At 36.3% G+C, this 20,723-nt stretch overlaps 1 protein-coding gene across 2 annotated transcripts in view; it reads left to right on the top strand.

Annotated features, from left to right (window-relative positions):
* Positions 1 to 20,723, top strand: part of GSK3B (glycogen synthase kinase 3 beta) — a 207,709-nt gene that overhangs the window by 51,146 nt on the left and 135,840 nt on the right. For both annotated transcript variants that reach the window (XM_021692732.1, XM_021692731.1), the window contains exon 2: positions 16,597 to 16,790. In XM_021692732.1, the coding sequence (XP_021548407.1) occupies positions 16,597 to 16,790 (194 nt within the window). The remainder of the gene's footprint in view (positions 1 to 16,596; positions 16,791 to 20,723) is intronic.

Genomic DNA, 20,723 nt, shown 5'->3' with positions numbered 1-20,723 from the left:
TAAGGATTTTGAAATGAGATCATCCTGGATTATCCAGGTGGGATCTAAATCCAATTGAAAGGTGTCCTTATAAGAGATACATAGAAGAGAACAGACACACACAGGAGGAGGCTCTGTGACTACAGAGGGAGAAATTGGAATGATGCGTCCATGAGGCCACAAGTCAAGTAGCATGGACAGCTACCTGAAGCTAGAAGAGGCAAGGAATGGATTCTGTCCTACAGCCTACAGGAGTACAGCCCTGCCAACATCTTGATTTCAGACTTCTGGTCTCCAGGACTGTGAGAGAATAATTTCTGTTGTTTTAAGCAACCCGATTTGTTGTAATTTGTTAACTGCAGCCACAGGAAACTAATACAAGGACCGAAACATTTTTCTTTTTTTTAATCTTTCTATTGTTTTATGGCCTTTGTATTCTTGTTTTATTTATTTTGTGTTCTTATTAAGTTCTCTTGTAGTACTGAACTCTCGGAAAGAATGTTTTCCTGCTCTTTAGATGGTTTTCTTCCAGATACAGTTTTTGGTTTGGCTTTTGCATGTTTTTCCTGTAGTTGTGTTTATGTCAGTGTTTTCGACTTTTTTATAGATTGGGCAGCTCTTTGCAGATATTTTGTTATGATATAATGTCCGTCAGTGAGTTCTTCCTCTTTTTCACTTTATAAATTGGGTATCTTTATGGTCTAAGAATGTGGCTGTTGTTTTTCATTTACTTTTCTATAGCCTGAGGGGTGTGATAGGAAGGTAAATAGAGAAGTTCCCTAGCCAGTGCAGTCCTTTCTGCACATCTTTTCCACCACCAAGCCAGGGGTCCTTCCCACTTTTGTGGGTTTTGTTTCTTCTCTCCACTTAGTACATTAACCTGGAAGATGGGGCCTTTCTGCCTTTGCTGAGGTTCACTCGCTTTTGGGGGTAAAAAACATTAGGTGTAGCCCTCCCTTTTTTAGGGAGGATGCATTTTTATTTTATCTTATTTTTAACAGCTTTATTGAAATATAATTTACATGCCATAAAGTTCACTGATTTAAAGTGTTCAATTCGGTTACTTTTTTTTTTTTTTAAAGATTTTTTATTTATTTGCGAGAGAGAGAATGAGAGACAGAGAGCATGAGAGGGAGGAGGGTCAGAGGGAGAAGCAGACTCCCTGCTGAGCAGGGAGCCCGATGTGGGACTTGATCCCGGGACTCCAGGATCATGACCTGAGCCGAAGGCAGTCGCTCAACCAACTGAGCCACCCAGGCGCCCATCAATTCGGTTACTTTTAATATATATACAGGGTTATGCAACCATCACCGTAATCTAATTTTAGAACATTTTCATCATCCCCCAAAGAAATATCTTAACCCATTAGCAGTCACTCCCTACTTCCTCCCCATCTGCCTCCCCAGCCCTAGGTAACCTCTAAGTTACCATCTGTCTCCATAGATTTGCTTATTCTTGACCTCATATAAACAGGGTCATGTAATAATATGGTCTTTTGTGACTGACTACCCTTCTTTTTATTCCAATATTTTGCTAAACTCCTTCAATGTCTTTCTTTTTCTGTGCCTGTATTATTTATTCCCACCTCATTGTCCCCAAGCCCCCTTCACACTTCTCAAATATCAACTGAAATATCACTTTCTTAAGGCAACCCAACCCTGATTAGATTCTAGATCCTTCATTATAAGCTCCCTTGCCCTGTAATTCTCTTTAATATAGTCTAACTGGGCTAACTAATTTATTGAGTTTTCACAGTCTAGTCTAGGGAGAAATAAATACTTGGGTGAATATATTCAGGTTCTCAACTCAGTGTAAGGGGAAAGAAGTTTTCAGAGGAGAGGGAGGGTGTATGTGTATTAACTATTCATGTAGAAACACTTTTTATAGTTGAAAATGTAAGCTGGAAAATTAGAAAATTAGTGGTTAATTTGACTTTGTGTACATCTATTGGACAGATACCATAAGAATTATCTATTACACTCTCCCAGAAATATGAATCTGGGAAATTTCTTATTATTGGAAAACTTAAGACTCTCAGTATCAGGTTAATTTCTGGAGTCCACTTATACTGTTGGCCAGGTTATCTGGAATATTTATGCAAGAAGTCGAATAACACAACTAAAATATTCTTTTTTATTTGGAATTCAGTTTTCCAAGGGTGTTTGTAAATTATCGGAAAAAATCCTACTGTCTACTTGGAACACAGTTAATTGCAGAAAGGTGTTGCTTCACTTGCTTTGATGGATATATTAATGAAATTGGTGAGGTTCAGCTGCTATTATGGGCTTCTGAGGTTCACCATTTTTTCTCTGTCATGGTGCTTGGATTGTTAGGTACATTTGTTCTCTTCTCCCTTAATGTTTACTTTGCTCCCTTTTAGGTAATGTAGGTACTTGGACAGAGGAGTGCAACTATGGGTTATGTGTATGGGGTGTCTCAAGATAGGGTAAATAATATTTTTCTTCTTGATGAAATTTAAAGTGGCACTTTAAGAGTAATGGATTAGATGGCTTTCTATTGACCTTGTTGATCTATAGAACTATTTACTGTATTAAATCTCTGCAACCTTAAACTGTATCTACTGTAGAACTCTTCAATGGATGTAGTTTCAGTTTTTATAATGGAAATTGGTTAGAAAATAGGATGGCTCTACAAATATTTATTTTGTAACTAACTTTTATTAAAATATATTTTATCTGTGAAGCATGAATATTGTACAGAATTGGATGGAGTCTTGGAGGAGCTCAACTTGAAAAGTTTTCAGTGGACTCTTGGTCCTGTTGTTTGCATAGGTTCACATCAGAATATTTTTAAAGATTTTTATATTTTTATTTCTACGCAGGAGTTCAAGTTAACTTAGTAATCTGGACATCCACTACTATCTTTTTCTGTTTGGCTTTTTCTTAGACGCAGGTTGATATATTAGTGATAGAGTCGACACTTGGAATTAGAACAGCTGTTTTAATGTGGCCTTTCTTACTAATTTGTGATCTCTAATAAGTCTGTTAACTTCTTGGAGCCTTGGTTTCCTCATCTGTGAGATGAAGGTAATTTCATGCACGTCACAGAATTGTTAAGATTAAGTGCGGTTTTAGTGAAAATAATTGGTAAGGTACCCAGCTCTCTAATGTTATAAGAGATACTGAACCCAGATTTTGAATAAATGCTGAATCTGGATTTTATTAATAAGTAAATAAATTCTCTTTGAACAGAAATCTCCATAAATGAAGGGGCCTTGTTTGTCTTACTCATTTTTTGTGACTCTCGTTCCTTGCAGTCTGGTACACAGATAGTGCTTATTAAGCATGTGATGAATTAATCAATAATGACAATGTATTTGAACAAAAAATTCTATCGTATCTTCTTTCCTTTTCTGTTCTCAAGATTTTTGAAACTTTCTGTCATCCTAATATTCACCACTAACATGAGAGAATACTTTTATAAAACAGAAAGAAAATATGCATGGCATAAATGTATATGAGAGAATTAATAATTTACAAAGCCACATAGGAGTGATTTATTAAAGTACAAGTCCTGAGAGTATAGGATTGCATCTCTTTTCTCTCTCTTGCTTTCATTTTAAGTGGAACTCACTTCTCCACTGATTTTCTTTTAACACTGCAGAAGCATTGTTGGAGATATGGTTAAAAAAAGGAATTTAGCCAGCAGTCAGTGTTAGCTGACTCATGCTGGTCCCATCCTGGTTTACATTAGGTCAAGTAGGTAATAGTAGGAGATGATAAAGACTATCTGAAAAGGCAAGGTTAGAAATGTCGTTTCCCATAAAAGTTCTTTTTTAAGAGAAAGTGTTTCTACCTTTAAGTCCTCTCGACTTCTCTCACTTGAAGTAATGATGAGTCAGCAGTGTGGAAAGTACTCTGCCCTGGCATGGGGTGTACCCACCATACTCTACTATGATCCACTGGCAAGAGGATTAGCCATACTTCTTAGGCAGTGACAGTAGGAACCAAGGCTTATTATAGTCCCACTGTGAGTGTAGGACTGTGTCATTCCAGTGGCCTTTATTTAACAGAGCCCAGTTAGCATCTCTTCTAGCAGAGCTTTGTAGGAAGAAATGCTAAGTGGACTCTGCTTTATGAATTTACCCAGTTGATCTGTCAGTACTCTTCTGTGGAGAGATGGGCCTAGGGCATGTCCTTTGCCCTATTTGAATGGTACTGCTAGGTTCTCTAAAATCCATCTTTACAGGGAGAGTATTGAGGTATGTTAAGCTAGTTTTTAAAGGGAGGAAGAGGGGGCAAATATCAAAACCAATATGGATTTGAGTCCAACTGATTTGAATCGGTGGGGACAATGTTATTTAATATATTTTTGCCATAAGCATATTCTGTATTAACTATAAACATAGCATCATTACTCATATAGTTATAACTATAAGCTAAAAAATTAATCATTATTTGAAAATGTGTGTTGCCCCTGGCAAAAATGGAATTAATGACTGAATCCATACCTGGCTATTTTATTTTTCATTGTTAATGAGATCTTACAAAGCTCTTAGGAGCTACCCTACCTCTTTAACAGTTTAATAAGTTAAAATGTAATATTTGAGGTGTATTTTCCCCCCAGATTACACAGAAAAATCTTAGCTTGTAAACAAATTATCTTCTAAAAGTTCATCACTTGTTTTGGAAATTAGAACATGTTTTTCCTTTGAAAGTTTTGTTAATTATGCAGAATAAAAATGAGGTTCCCAAGCAGGCTGTCCTACAAAAGCCTAAGCCATAACTTATAACTTAGCTCAGATATCTACATATTTATAGTGAAAAAAATAGAAAATAATAATATTGCAGGGATAGTAATTAAATGAAACTAAACCCCCCTAAAATTAGCTTTGAAAAAATTATCCTAAGTGTTGGTACTTGATTGATAAAGAGATTTAATTTAAGGGAAATAAGGAATAGGTAGAGACTTATGTGAGGCTGACAGATCTTTCTGGTATAGGTTGGTGGCGTTGGCTTTTCAACTCATAGCTTTACTTTCTCTTAGAGCCAAAGTGCTACCCTTTTGCCTACTAGCTGTAGTTAAGGTTATTATTATTATTACATTATTTTAGCTCTTGAGTGGAATGAAGAGAGTAGGGAAGAGAAAGAGAAAAAGTTTCCTCTAAGATCTGAGGGGGAAAAAAAAGGTTGAGTAACCTAGGATGTTGCCTGAGGTGGATTTAATTGACAGAAGAATAATGCAAGTTTAAGGGAGGAGAGAATATAACAATATGAAGATTTGGGAGAGAGAGAAGGGGATAAGAAAATGTGCTGGGTTAGATATCCCCGTATTGGTTAGTTGCTGGTCCTGGGTATCTTTGGAGGCTGTTTAGAACGGTGAACTATTTTGGTGTTTATATATGCATATATTTCAGAGTTAGTTTTTCGTGATGTAGAACAGCAACCACCACCCAAATATTATATACATTTGGAGTGTTTTTATTTATCTTTATTTTTAAATTATTATTTTTTAAAAGGTTTTTTAAAATTTATTTGAGATAGAGAGAGAGAGAGCTCGCAAGCAGGACTGGGGAAGTAGAGGGAGAGGGAGAAGCAGACTCCCTGCTGAGCAGGGAGCCTGACGCAGGGCTCTATCCCAGGACCCTGAGATCATGACCTGAGCCAGAGGCAGAGTATTAACTGACTGAGCCACTCACACGCCCCATTTGGAGTATTTTTTAATCCAGTTCTTCTTCCTCCTCCTCATTTTCCTCCTCCTCCTCTTCCTCCTCTTCTTCTCTTCCTCCCCTCCTCCTCCTTCGACAAATATGCTCTGTTACCTTTAAACTTCTGAAAAGTAAAATAATGTAGGTTAGCCAAATCAACAGGAGATTCCTAAAACTGTGTGATGTAGAGAGATTTAGTCTTCACATTCCTTTTTTGTTTATTGATTAGAAAAATCCTGCTTTCCTGCTTTTTCAGTTCCCAATATTTCCGATTTAGAATAAACCAGGCCAAATAAATAAAATCAGGAAACATTCCTTGTATTCCTGCAAAAGTAGCAGCCATTGTTAACCAGTGGATTATTACTTTGTATTCTGATACATCTGTCCAGGTAATTAAATGTATGCTGTCAGTTCATTGATTTGATTTTCCTCAGAATTCCGGCTCTTCTTTTACTCATTTTAGATTATTTGTCTCTCATGGAGCCATATATCTCAGGCAAAATGAAGCAGTTTTATACTAGTTTTATAGTATAAGATATTTTTGCAGTACATATTAAAAGGTGTGAGGACATTTACTTAAAATATGTGGCTATATTGGACTTATTTTTGTGAATTGATTTTTGAAGTAGAAATAAATGGCTTGATTTGCTTCCATTTTTATAGATATTGGAAAGTGTACTAAACTTGGAAACTGAATGAACTGGGTTGTAGTTTTCAATATCACTGTATAACCTAGAGCAATTTTACTTATCTTTTGAGCTTCAGTTCTCTCTTCCCCATTTAGTATTGGTTCTCCCTCCCTCATAGGACTGTTGCCTGGATAAAGTGAGGTAATGGGTGTAAACATGTTTATAATTGTAAAGTGATTCACAAATATGTTATTTTTGATGATGATGGGTGATGATGGTGTATGGTGATCAAGGTTGGTCCCAGGGAAAATAGTCAAATTTGTTTTTTACATTTGACTCAACCTTCTTGAGAGCTGACTACAGAGTCCTGTATCATCTTAGAGGAGGAGTTAGAGGTACTTAACTTTAGTGACTTTCAGACCTTTAGCAGTTTCCAAAGTGTAGTGGAATCCTGTAGAGATTCGTTCACTTATAAATGATAAATATATTTTTTTAAGATTTTATTTATTTATTTGAGAGAGAGAGTGAGAGAGCACGAGAGAGGGAAGGGTCAGAGGGAGAAGCAGACTCCTTGCAGGGAGCCCGATGTGGGACTTGATCCTAGGACTCTGGGATCATGACCTGAGCCGAAGGCAGTTGCCCAACCAACTGAGCCACCCAAGCGCCCTAAATGAACAAATATTTTACAACCTGTGTGCATGAGACATAAAATGGGGCTACAGCAACCAACATGTGATAAACATGATTGTTGCCCTGATAGATTGATTATTGTTAAATTATAATTGGTAAAGCATATAGGACCAATCTAGAATAAGCAAGTCTTCAGGGAGAAAATAAATCCGATCCTGCCTTTTTCCTCCCCACCACTGTTTTGAAATTTAACAGAAAATTTTAGATTAATAACCTCCACTTTAAAATGCATATAAAAATGTATATAAATTTGTATGCTGTGCTATAGGAAAAGCAATTTGGATTTGGGGGTGGGGATAACTTTGGTACATAGTTCAGAGGAAAGCAAGACTGAGCAAGCTGTTACATTGCATGGATTTGGGTTGTTGGAAGGCAGTTTTGAGGATGAAGGGGGTGTGTATGGTAGGCTGAAAACAGACCTAATTCGTTAAAAAAATTGTAGAGTGTTGATTTTAGGGCGCCTGGGTGGCTCAGTCGTTAAGCGTCTGCCTTCGGCTCAGGTCATGATCCCAGGGTCCTGGGATCGAGTCCCACATCGGGCTCCCTGCTCAGTGGGAAGCCTGCTTCTCCCTCTCCCACTCCCCCTGCTTGTGTTCCTGTTCTCACTATCTCTCTCTGTCATATAAATAAATAAAATCTTAAAAAAAAAAATTGTAGAGTGTTGATTTTAATATAACACTCACTTAAAGACTAGAATAAAATATATCAGTTTTGTCTGGCTTTCTTCTGGATTTGTTGCTGCTCAAGACTGAAGTTGCTAGAAGTGTGACCACTGGATCAGTGAGCCATTGTGCTTTTTAAAGTATTTATATCTTTTGTCTAAGCATTTGCTGTTTACTCTTTCCATCCATGTATAGTATACTATTTTTTTTGGTAATATGGTAAACTTCCTCATTAAGAAAAATTTAAATATACTGCTTACTCCCCCCACCCCCATATTGGGCAAAAGTTTGTAAATCAAACAGGTAAATATGCTTAAAACTTAAAAGATTCTCTCTTTTTTTAAAGATTTTATTTATTTAAGAGAGAGAGGGGGCATGGGTGTGTTAGAGCACAGGGGGGAGGCAGGGAGAAGGAGAGGCAGAAGCAGACTCCCCGCTGAGCAGGGAGCCTGACACTGGGCTCAACCCTAGGTCCCTGGGATCAAGACCTGAGCTGAAGGTAGACCCTTAACTGAGGAAGCCACCCAGGCACCCCAAACCTTAAAGAGTCTAATGTAAATCCTAAAAGCTGAAGCTCTTTACATACATGCTTCAAAAACCTTTTAGACTTTCATGGGAAATAAACCTGTTTCTAAAATGCATCTTGATATTATTTCAAGTGAGAGCTTAAGACCAAGTGAAATATTTATTCATTTTGGGTTTGGTTTGATTTTATTCCAATTCACTAGAGTTAGAAAAAAGGAAAAATATGCTTGATTCTAGTACATGGTTCATAAGTAAAATAATATTTAAGTTCAGGCTGTTGAAAATTAGCAGGGTTCATTCTGGTTTTTGGTTTGTTTGGTTTAAAATAAAACTTGTTTTTTTTTTTTTTTTTAAGATTTTATTTATTTGACAGAGAGATAGCGAGAGCAGGAACACAAGCAGGGGGAGTGGGAGAGGGAGAAGCAGGCCTCCTGCCGAGCAGGGAGCCCGATGTAGGACTCGATCCCAGGACCCTGGGATCATGACCTGAGCCGAAGGCAGACGCTTAACGACTGAGCCACCCAGGCGCCCTAAAACTTGTTTTTTAAGAGACTATAAAAAATTGAGTCAATTAAAATTAGTTGAAAAGGAATATGGATATTTTGAATTAGAACTTTTGATTTTTGAATTAGAACTTATCTATCTAATAGATACTTGTGTCAGAACCTTCTGTAAAGTATTTGAAATTTTCAGTTTTGCTGAAAATAAAGTTGATTTTAGGACCTCAACTCCTGTGTATTGTTTTTATGGCATGGTCTTTAAAAAGTAATGTAGTAGGGTATAGGTTTTAAAAGTTCTGAGTCCTGTTGGTGCAACTTGTTGAAGGGAGTTACCTTGGGTAAATTACCAAACCATTTTGAACACCTTAGTTTCTTCCATTTGTTAAATGATCATCTGAGTATGTCACAGGATTGGGTTGTAGGGATTAAATGGTATTACGGTTCTTTCTCACAGTATGGTGCTTGGAACTGCATTAAGAATTAGGGTGTGGATGGGGTGCCTGAGTGGTGCAGTCATTTATGCATCTGACTCTTGGTTCAGCTCAGGTCGTGATCTCAGGGTCATGAGATCAGGCCATGTCCGGCTCTGTGCTCAGTGTGGAGTATGCTTGAGATTCTCTCTCCCTATCCCTGCTCCTCCCACTTATGCATGCTCTCTCCCTCTCTGTCTCTCTCAAATAAATAAATATTTTTTTAAAAAGAATTACTTGGGATGGTTATTAAAAAATGCAATTTTCTGAGCCCCACTGCATACCTGCTGAGTCTCTCTAGTGGTGAAATTCTTGATTTTCAGTAAACTCTCCCAAGTGATTCTTCTGTCTGCTGTGAGTGGTTCTTACAAACTATAAAACGGTCCTCAAAGAATATACTTACATAAAGGGGTGCCTGGGTGGTTCAGTCAGTTCAGCATCTGACTATTGATTTTGGCTTGGGTCATGATCTCAGGGTGGTGGAATCAATCCCTGGGTTGGGCTCTGCGCTCAGTGGGGAGTCTGCTTGAGATTCTCTCTCTCCTTCTCCCTCTGCCCCTCCCCCTGCTCATGCGTGTGTGCCCAACCCCCCGAAATAAATAAATAAATCTTTTAAAAAAGAATATACTTACATATAAGTTGATATAAATTGAACTTCAGACCTCAGAGGTGTCCTCTATCCCTGAAGGTGAACTTCAAATCTCAGAGTTCTTATCCATTGCTACATATTGATGCTTCAAAGAAAACAGAATTATTTGGAAAATAGTTATGAAACAGACTAATTCTGCTACCTGTAAATAAATACACATGTAGCAAATTGGATCATTTGTTTTGGCTGCATGTTGTCACCATATTTCCAGTAAACCCTCCATTCTCTTTTACTACTGGTAAAGCCATTCTATGTCCCTTATTCCTGGGGATTTGTATCTGATCAATGGCAAGCGTAAGAAGACGTAAACACACCGCTTAATGTTTAGCATGAAATCGTTCCCAAATCCTAACAGTTGTGCTTGAATAATTCTGTATAAATTCAACAGTAAACCTTTGTGGAGCACCTGCATTGTGCTGAACCCTGTGCTAGTAAGCACTAGGGAAATGCAAATGATTCAGATAATGTTTAGCTTTCCTAAGAGCTCCTTAGTCAAGTGAGGGGCTCAGACTCTTAATAATTATAGAACGTTGTGATAAGCACTGTAGTAGGGCATGTACCGAGTGTTGAAAGAGCATAGCAGGGCAAAGGAATGTTTTTTTTCTATTTCCATGGCCAATAATTCAAAGTTCAGAGAAACTATTATTTATTGAGCACTCTCTGTGGGGCATGCACTTAAAAAAAATGCTCAACTTATGTTATTTAATCATTACAACAGCCCTATGAAGTAGCAACTATCTCCATTTTATAGATACTAAGTGGTAGAATATGTGATTCAAACCTTGGTAAGACTTCAGAGCCCATATAATACCATTATGCCTCTAGCACAAAAACTTGATTGAATTTTTTTTTTTTAAAGGGAATTTTATGGTCTTTCAGAATTTATGCTTATTAATCCCATTGGTATGGTATATCCCTGTGATTAAAAATGCGGTGTTATTGTGCTGTTAAGGACTCCTGAATCTTTTTTTTATCTGATCTTTATCCTTTGCCACCCTGTTTTCCTTTCTATTTCTAGAAGTGGCATATAGGGAAACATGTCCAAAAGTCAGCCCATGTGTGACATCTGTCTATTTTGTTTTCTCTGCTTCTCCTTTTGTTTACTCTTCCTATCCCCAAAGGAAATTTAGTAATTCTTTTGTTTTATTTTTCCTAGTCCTTTACATAGAGTCATGTGGAGATGAATGGTGTCTAAGGGAAAAGGCTCTGCCAGAAAGATTTTTATCATATCAAGGTTTCATAGAAATTGCCTTAAAATTTTTATCATGCTATTGATAATTGGGGTTGATTTGGCTGATTTAGCTGCTTGATTGGCGTTTCTTTCTTTCTTCCAAGTCTTGCTCTAGGGTTGTGAGCAGATGCACTCTGGCTAGAGCTTCCGGGTCTTAGAGTCCCTATTTCATGACAAGAATAAGTTTATTTTTTAATTTGTCTACCTCTCATTCTCTGGACCTCAGTTCCTTACTTTTTATATATTATGATTTTGCTTATTTTTAAGTTGTTTTCATGTTTTTAAACTGTCTTGTTTATTTGGGGAAAACGTCTTGCCTTAATAGATGTTCCTTAGCCAGTTACTTAGGATAAAGAGTTTGAACTTTGATATCAAAACTTGAAAATTTGACAGTAGTCAGTGTTTCCCCTTCAGACAGTCTTTTTTTTTTTTTTTTAAGATTTTATTTATTTGACAGAGACACAGTGAGAGAAGGAACACAAGCAGGGGGAGTGGGAGAGGGAGAAGCAGGCTTCCCGCTGAGCAGGGAGCCCAATGCGGGGCTCAATCCCAGGACCCCAGGATCATGACCTGAGCCGAAGGCAGGCGCTTAACGACTGAGCCACCCAGGCGCCCTTCCCCTTCAGACAGTCTTAATCATGCCTCAAAATGAGGTTCTTTTTATTTTTTTGGGGTAATTTATATATTTTTTAATAGAGTGTTTGCTGTGGTGTTGTTAAATATACATAAAAATAGCTGTTATTTCTCTTTGAGATAGAGAAACAATAGGCAGTGAGTTTACCCTACTAATACGGTTGTTAGGTAAAAAATAACAACAATAAAAAACTTCCTAACAATACTTCATATCTTTCTTATAGTCACAGTGGCATGCTGGTTCCTCTGTGCTTTTGTTACAGACTTTTAACTTCTGTTATTTCTAAATGGAGAGGTTATTCTTGAATTAAAGGAGGATATTTAGACAGTCATTGACTTTGTTCAGTTTGTGTTATCTTGTTAACATCTCTACAAGCCTCATAGTTAAAAACTGTTGTAGTTCTTGCTTTTCCTCAACTCTAAATCTTAAGAAACCGAAATCAAATGGCTAAAGTATGAATGAGATTTATCATTCATATAAAATTAGAGTATCAGTGTCAGATAACTCCTAAATATTTAAACATACTTAAGTGGCCTTTTGGTTTTGGGATGCTCATGCCACATTTGGATGTGGTCAGTGTTACACTATAACATTTGTTCCTCTCAAGGTGAATTGGTTTGAGGAGTGACTTCAGAAGACTTAGAAGATGTAACCACAAGGTGTTGCTCACAAGGTACAAACCTTTGTTTGAGAGATTGGGTACTAGCTCACACATATTATTTTAGGATACGTCTAAGGCTTTTAAACAGTTAAATTCTATATTTAACACCTTCAATAGAAAGTGGTTATTCTGTTGCATAGCATCTTTCTATTGCTGTATAAGGAGTCTTTTGTTTATATATTTAAGATTTAATTCTATTTTCTAGTTATAATAAGAAATTTATATTCCTGAGTGAATTTTAATTGTAATAGAGGATCCCAGGAGTCCTCTGGTAGGAGAAGGGGCCTCCTGGAGCTGAGCTGTTCCCATTGTTTTGTTGTTGTACCTGCAAGACAGTAGTGTATTTTAGGAGACAGTTTTGTTGTAATTGGTATGAGACTCACTGTATCATGTGTTCTGGGAAATTTAGTATTGGGCAGAGTGGTGATTTTTTTGTTTTGTTTTTAATGAGGCAGATTTATTGATTTCCAGCTTTTCATGAAGATTTTGGCCTGTTGGGAGCAGTGCTTATAATGCTCAATTGCTAAGATCCAAAATTATACAGTTTCTAGTAGCAGATATTAAATTGAACATCACAGAATCGATTATTTTACATTTTTGTTTTCCATATGTTTTTGCTTTAAGATAAGTTTCAAAATCTAAGGTTACCAAAGTATTTTTGGAAATAGCTCCTTAGCTATTAATGTAAATGATTGAGGCCTGAAAACTGTAACAGATTATCATTTATTCTCTTATTTCTTACTGCTTTGGAGCTGATCTTTTTACATTATATGCTTCTTGGGTGGGGGGGCAATAGTATATGAAGTTAAGTCTTTCAGCTGTATTAGGAAGGTTGTAAAATATAGCAGAGGCAGTATGAGGCAAGTGAGGAGTTCTGGCTACTTAAAGCTTTATGATATTGGATAAGTTAAACTCTTAGTTTTACTTTCCTCATTTGCATAGTAATGTAATAATGTCTTCCTGCATTTATTATGAGAGTAGATGAAACAATGAATTGGATGGTTGTTTATAGAGTGAAATTTTATACAGCTGTTTTATTGCTAAGTTGACAAATTACAATGCCAAATGGTGACATGCTTTTCCTTGGCACAGTAGCTGCTGTCTGTCCCATGTGCTAATGCTCATGCCAGGTCATTCCCAGTGTTATCTTGCCATTCTTTACATCTCTGCTATTTCAGATCTATGATGAAGCAGTCTGAAGAGCTTGATAATTTCTGAATAAAAATTCCAGAATGCTTGAGGTAGAAAGCCTGAGAACTATTCCTAGTATACTTAGGGATTTCATATTAGTAGAAAATATAGCCTTTAAGAGTTCTCAGCAGTTTCTGAACTGCTCAAAAGAGAATAGAATAAGTCTTTAATTTCTGCTAAGATAGTAAGTCTACCTTTTTTACTAGATGTACAAGAGGGTGAAAGGATTGATCCTTAGCCAAATCCGTTCGCAATTTAAAATTAAGAGGCCTTAAGGGCATCTTCTAGTGATAGCATCTGTAGGACCTGTTTATCTTTCTGTCCCACTTTAATATATTTGCAGAATTATTTTGTTTATGCATTATAATTTACATATGAGAAAAAGCACAATTAGATGTTCCCTGGGCTTAGTAGTTGAAGATGCAGAGATTTTAAGTCTCAGGGTTCTGATGGTATCCATCAGATATGGTATGCTTTTCATAGCTGGTTCAAGTTCTGTTTCTGAAATGCTGTGGTTTCTTTAGAAACGCATACTGGGGAGGCAAGTGGGGAAAGTCATTACACATGCTTATATTGTTTAAGTTCTCTTACAGAAGCAAGTACAAAGCTGTGGCGACTGTTTTCTTTATTAACATATGGTTATACAGTAGAAAAGCATGATTTTCGTTTATACCTTAGCTTTTGTTTTCAATTAAAATTGTGAAATGCAACAGCCATTCTTAAAATCTGTTACTTTAATTAAAAAATAATGATGCTCTGTTTTGTGAATTAGACCTATGAGATTTTTTTTTTTTTAAGATTTTATTTATTTATTTGACAGAGAGAGACAGTGAGAGAGGGAACACAAGCAGGGGGAGTGGGAGAGGGAGAAGCAGGCTTCCCACTGAGCAGGGAGCCCGATGCGGGGCTCGATCCCAGGACCCTGGGATCATGACCTGAGCCGAAGGCAGACGCTTAACCGACTGAGCCACCCAGGCGCCCCGACCTATGAGATTTTACAAGCAACTTGCTTAGTGGAATTATTAATAGTTCTTGAAATATATAAGTTTTGGTGATATGGTGGATGATCTAGGGAAGAGTCAGACTGTTGAAATCAATTCTGTTTTTTATTTTCTTTGGGCAATTGGATGATGAAATGTATTCAATACCTTGGATTTTATTCTTTCTGAATCCACCCTTTCTAGATCTCTTCATTTAAAGTTCAGAAGACTGTGATTCTGTCTTTATAGAGGAATGTTATAATGCAAGTAGAGATAGGTTTATTTTACAAATGAAGAAGAAAATAACTTATAGTAAGGTTTATAATCAACCTGAAAGGATGTAATTAACATTAACATGCTCAGAAATGAAAGTAAATGGAATATTTGGGGAGTTGAGCATGATGATTTAGAACTGAGATTCGATTAAACTAGGTTTTGCAAATATATTTGAGATTTATTTTACTAGGAAGTGAAATGTGAAGAAATCATTTGAAAGCATTGAGAACTGCTATATATGTGTGTATGGGATTTGCATGCATTTCAAGTACATATAATACTGTTATGAATAAAAAGGGTGGTGTTGACAAGATTTGGGTTATCTTTCTACAAGTGGTGTTGGATTTGTGCTGTCATACCTGTTGGGTGATATACCTTGGAATCAAAAACATACATATTTAAGGTAGTTAACCGTGCTATAATGTATAATATAGACTGCCTGTAATTCAGCTAGCTCTTAAGTAGGAATCTTTCATTGCTTTTGTGTCTGTCATGAAGGCTGCCTTATAAAAGGAGAATTAATCAGTCACAGATATTGCTTATTGGTTTTTGTCTATATTAGTACCTCTGTGAACTAAAAGAGCTATACACATTGGGTAAATATGCCAGTAACATTTGGGCATTCATTTACCTGGTAATTTCATACTGGGGAAAAACTCAAACCATTGGAAAATGAGATTATTATATTTTTCATTCTTTTATATGTGAGTTACAAATGAATACTTCATAATCTAGGCTTGGTATCTAGAGTTAAAAATACATTATTTTTTCTTTTATTAGGTTAGTATGAATTCAGTTAGCATCATAAAAATAATATAATGGAAGAGTAGAAGAGGAAAAAAAGGAAAAAGTGCAGTTTAGTCAGTGAGCCTAAGGACTTATATGTACAGAGAATTGGTTTTAGATTTCTCAGGGAAGAGAGAAGAAGCACAAATCATAATTGCTACTTCACAGTGCTTGTACTCACTAGAATCTGTATGTATTCTGAAATCACTGAAAGAACAATTTAAAGCTCTTTAGAATCAGGTTCTAGTTAGCATAGTATGGTTTAGAATAGTTTAAGAATTTGGAGAACAAGATGATTATGAACTCTGCCTAGTCAAGTAGGAGGTGGTTCTTGGGCTTGAATTGAGGAGTCTCTGGATTGTTACTGGAAGGGGAGGAAACGTACAGAGGTAAGGCAAGAGCCGTTGAGTGGGCAGAGACAAGAGAACGTCAGTGAGCTACCTATGAATAAGGCTCAATTCAGAATAGATTTGGTTTTTCTTTTATGTTTTACATCTCTTACCCCAAATTAACACTCCATATTCCTTTTCCCCATCTGACCTTTCTCTGAGAGGTATTTTATTTTCTTAAAAAGAAATAAGCCTTCTCTTTCTAAAGGCAGAGTGGTCTGAATAGAGTCAACATATTTAGATATGTTCAGTGGCACCTATTTTATTTTCAAGTAGAATAAGGAAGCCTTGAGAAAAGAACTAGGGCCTTTAGAGTTGGATAAGGATTCACACCCTGGTGGGTCCACCATTCGACTTTTGACTTGGGGCAAATTTAACATTCTTTCCATTAATTTTGTATGGGAACAGTACTATATACCTCATGGGGTTGTTGTTTTCATTAAATGAAGTCATATATATAAACTAAATATGATGCCTGGTCTACACAATGAATAAATGGTGGTTTAAAAAATTACTTATAATTGAAACAAATAGTTGAAGTAATTCTATATGATAAACTAAGATGAGCATTTAAAAATAATTTGTAGTAAAGAATGCAGTTTACTTTGTATACTTAAGCAGTTTTCTCTGTTTAATTCTTTACGGTTCTCATTTTTCTATCTCTTCTTTCTTTTAGGAGACAAGGATGGCAGCAAGGTGACTACAGTGGTGGCAACTCCTGGGCAGGGTCCGGATAGGCCACAAGAAGTCAGCTATACAGACACTAAAGTGATTGGAAATGGGTCATTTGGTGTGGTATATCAAGCCAAACTTTGTGATTCAGGAGAACTGGTTGCCATCAAGAAGGTCTTACAGGACAAGAGATTTAAGGTAAGACCTTTGGTATTTCATGTATTTTATTGCTATCAATAGATGTAAATAAGTATTTTTTTCATTCATTTCTCTTTGCTTCAGATTTGCTTCAAATTTCATTTACTGTGCAAATTTATTATAGAGACTTTATTTTCTGTTTTGTATTTTGTAGAGATAAAATTCAGTAAAGATTGCAATATTTTTGAACCACTGCTGAGTGATATATGATTTTAAAATGTTGTGAAAGTAGATTAAAATTTCTTAATTTATACTTTTAAAAAGTGACCTGGATCTCATTGGTATAGGAGACCAGAGAAACTCTACCTGTGGTGTTTGATCGTTTGAACAATTGACTGTCCTTCCTTTCTTAAAATTTCCTTTGAATCTGTGATGCAACACTATCATTTATTTTTTCCTAAATACCTCTGATTTTCTTTGCAATTTTCTTATGTCTTCCATCCATCTACCCCTAGAAACCAGCCATCCCCACAGTTTAGTTTATTTTCATTTCTTACACTAGCTCTTTAGGGGATCCTATGCATGAATGGTTCAGAGGTCATCTCTATTTTATGGTATATAGTGGAGAGTCAGGAGACCTGGGCTCTAATGTAGGCTCTGCCATTAACAAGCCAAACAGCTCTGTTCCATTCTCTACTTTCCCTACCTGTGCAACATTTTACTGAGAGTCTCTCCTGTGCTAGCAACCATGCCAAACTTGAAGGCCTATAAAAATAAATGAGATGATCACTCCTCTGAAACAGCACACAGTCTGTTAGCTCTGTTCTCTAGAATGTCCCAAACATTCTAAAGAGGTTTTTTTTTTAGAAAAAAAAATTCTTATACCTTTTGTCTTCAGTTCTCACACTCTCTCCTAAGTACTAGTCCCCTGCTGCCAAATGCCCATTGGATCTTGATTTGTTATCTCAGGTTGGCAAGGCTTCTTGTCTAATCCTGACCTGACTTTTAAGACCCAATGCAAATCCTTTCCTTTTTCCTTTTTCCTTCTAATGATTCCTTCCCATTCCCTTTTGCTTTTTCCTTCTAATGATTTTGTTATTCACCTTGTCATTCAGACTTTTCTATTCTCTCATACCTCATATCTAGTTGTTATCAAACTTCATTGATTTTTTTTCCCCCCTCACTGCCTTGATGATTGTAACTTCTTTCCCTTTTTCATCACTACTATTCTAGTCAGTCCCTTACCATTATTTGGCTTACCCACTAGTAAGACTCTACTTCTGGGGCGCCTGGGTGGCTCAGTTGGTTAAGCGACTGCCTTCGGCTCAGGTCATGATCCTGGAGTCCCTGGATCAAGTCCCACATCAGGCTCCCTGCTCGGCAGGGAGTCTGCTTCTCCCTCTGACCCTCCCCCCTCTCATGTGCTCTCTCTCAAATAAATAAATAAAATCTTTAAAAAAAAAAAAAGACTCTACTTCTGATCTTCTGCATACCAGCACTAGAATAACCCCACAGTTCAGTTTGGTCATACTGTTTCCCCTGCACACAATTCTATGGTTCCTCATAGTCTAGAAAATAAAGCCTGCCCAGTTCAGTAGTGTGTTCAGGAACTTCCACAGTCTTGCCTTATCTCTAGATACTCAGCTTTCCAAGCCTTCTCTCCTACTATCCTTGAAATATATTGGTCTTTATGGCTTCATTGCTTTTATTTAGCTTCCGTTAGCACTCCCATTCTCTTGCTAATCTAAATCTTGTGCACATATAAAAACCCTTGTCAGATTGCGCCTTTATGAAATTTCTCACATGATTCCAGCCAGCCTGTGGATCTTGTTGTTCTAAATTCCTTGAACACTTACTGTTCATAAACTAGGAAATTCCAAATTTTTTCATGACAAGGACTCCATTTTTATTACGTGTATCCTGGGTGCCCACACATTCAGTGGTTTTTTTTTTTTTTGGATTAGTAGTTGATGATAGCAGATGCTTTCCAAATTCTTGTTATATGCTCAGTGATTTACTAAGATTTTTACATAAGTAGTTTTATTTGAGCCTTATCATTAGTTCTGTGAGATTGGTACTGTTATTATTGGGATAAGAAAACCTACGCACAGAGATTATAAATTAACTTGCCCAGGGTCACACAGTTAGCAAGTGGAAAGTTGGGCAAGTGAATCCACACATTCTGACTCCAGAGTGCTTTACTAAACATTTTTATCATCACTGCATCAGAACAATAGATTTTGTTTAGAACGTATTTGGTTAATTCTTTTTCTTGCTTTTTTTTTTAATTAAAATTTTTTCCTTTGGTGTGATTAGGTTATTCCTTTGAAATGCAGTTTGGTTCGTTTGTTTTTGTATGTATCCCTTCTTAGAATGTTACTCCTGTTCTTCTTGGCTTTTTTTAAAAAAAATTATATTTTCAGTCTGTGAAACACACTAACATGGTTCCAAAGATCAAAAATATACAAATGTCATTTCCTGTCTGTTCCCACTGTCATGTTTTTTAGTTTTATTGTTTTTTATTATTTTTTTAAAGATTTTATTTATTTGACAGAGAGAGACACAGTGAGAGAGGGAACACAAGCGGTGGGGTGGGAGAGGGGAGAGGCAGGCTTCCTGCAGAGCAGAGAGCCCAATGTGGGGCTCCATCCCAGGACCCTGGGATCATGACCCCAGCCTAAGGCAGATGCTTAATGACTGAGCCACCCAGGCGCCCCTGTAGTTTTAACTTATAATATTATTATTATGAATGTAGTTTAACATCTTTTCACCTGTTCACAGTCCATTTTGTTTGCTTTTGTGAGTATATGTGAATTGTTCTTTTTTTCTTTTTTCTCGTTGCCCATTTTTAAAATGGGTTTTTGGCCTTTTCCTCTCAACTCTGAACAATTTTTTATTATGGATTTAGCCTTTGTGATATATGTAGTATTTTTACTTTGTGTATTCTATTTTTCTACCATATGATATTCTTTTCTTATATCTGGATTTTAAGTTATTAAGTAGAAAGCCTTTCCTTATGGAAAGCCTTTCCCTCAGATTAAAGAGAAATTCATCCACTTTTTTCTGGTAATTATAAGATTTCACTTTTTACATTTAAATTCCCTGATCCATTTGAAGTTTATTCCTGTTTCTGGAGTTTATTCTTATGTATGATATGAATTATTGATCTAATTTTATCCTTTCTAACTCATTAACCAGTTAGTTGCTCAGTACAGTTATTAAAAGGTCTGTCTTTGCTCCAGTGACTTGCGATGGTATTGTTAATATATGCTAAATTTCCACATGGACTTGGTCTATTTCTGGACTTTCCATTCTGTTCCACTAGGTCATTTGCATATTCCTTTGTCATTACCACACTATTTTAATTATAGAGCTTTACAGTATGTTTTAATGTCTCCTAGAGCTAATCTACCCTTGTAGCTTTCCTTTTTTGTGTTTTCTAGCTATTCTTGAGTGTTTGTTTTTCCATATGAACTTTGGCATCAATTTGACTAATTCCATAAAAAAGCTTTTTGATATTTTTAATTGAAATTTCGTTAACTTACAAATTAACTTAGGGAGAACTGACCTATTTGTGATGTTGAATTATCCAGGAATAAGAGATATCTTTCTATTTGTTCAAGTTTACTTTTGTGTCTTTCAGGAGTTTTGTTATATAGGCTTTTGACATTTCTAGTTAAGTTTATTCCTTAATATTTATTGCTTTTGTTGCTGTTGTATGGTTTTGTTTTTGTTTTTATTTTTTTCTTCTACATGCTAAAAAGTGGTAAGTTCAGTTCTTTCCACTTTATCACCTTTCCTTTGTGAGACTTAAGTATTCTTTGTTCTCCTTGCTAAATGTTAACTGTTTCCAAAGGAAAAAAAAGAAATAAAATTTGATATATTGGCCAGTTCATTTTTCTTGATTATCATAAAATAGTAGGAATTTTTATGACAACTTAAAATTCTGTAGTTTCACTTCTGTGATTTACATAGCAGCTGCCTAGGATTACA

The sequence above is a fragment of the Neomonachus schauinslandi genome, chromosome 1 (assembly GCF_002201575.2).
Source record: "Neomonachus schauinslandi chromosome 1, ASM220157v2, whole genome shotgun sequence".
NCBI classification, from domain to species: Eukaryota; Metazoa; Chordata; class Mammalia; order Carnivora; family Phocidae; genus Neomonachus; species Neomonachus schauinslandi.
Note: the sequence above shows the minus strand (reverse complement) of the source record. Positions and strands in the feature narration are given on the sequence as shown.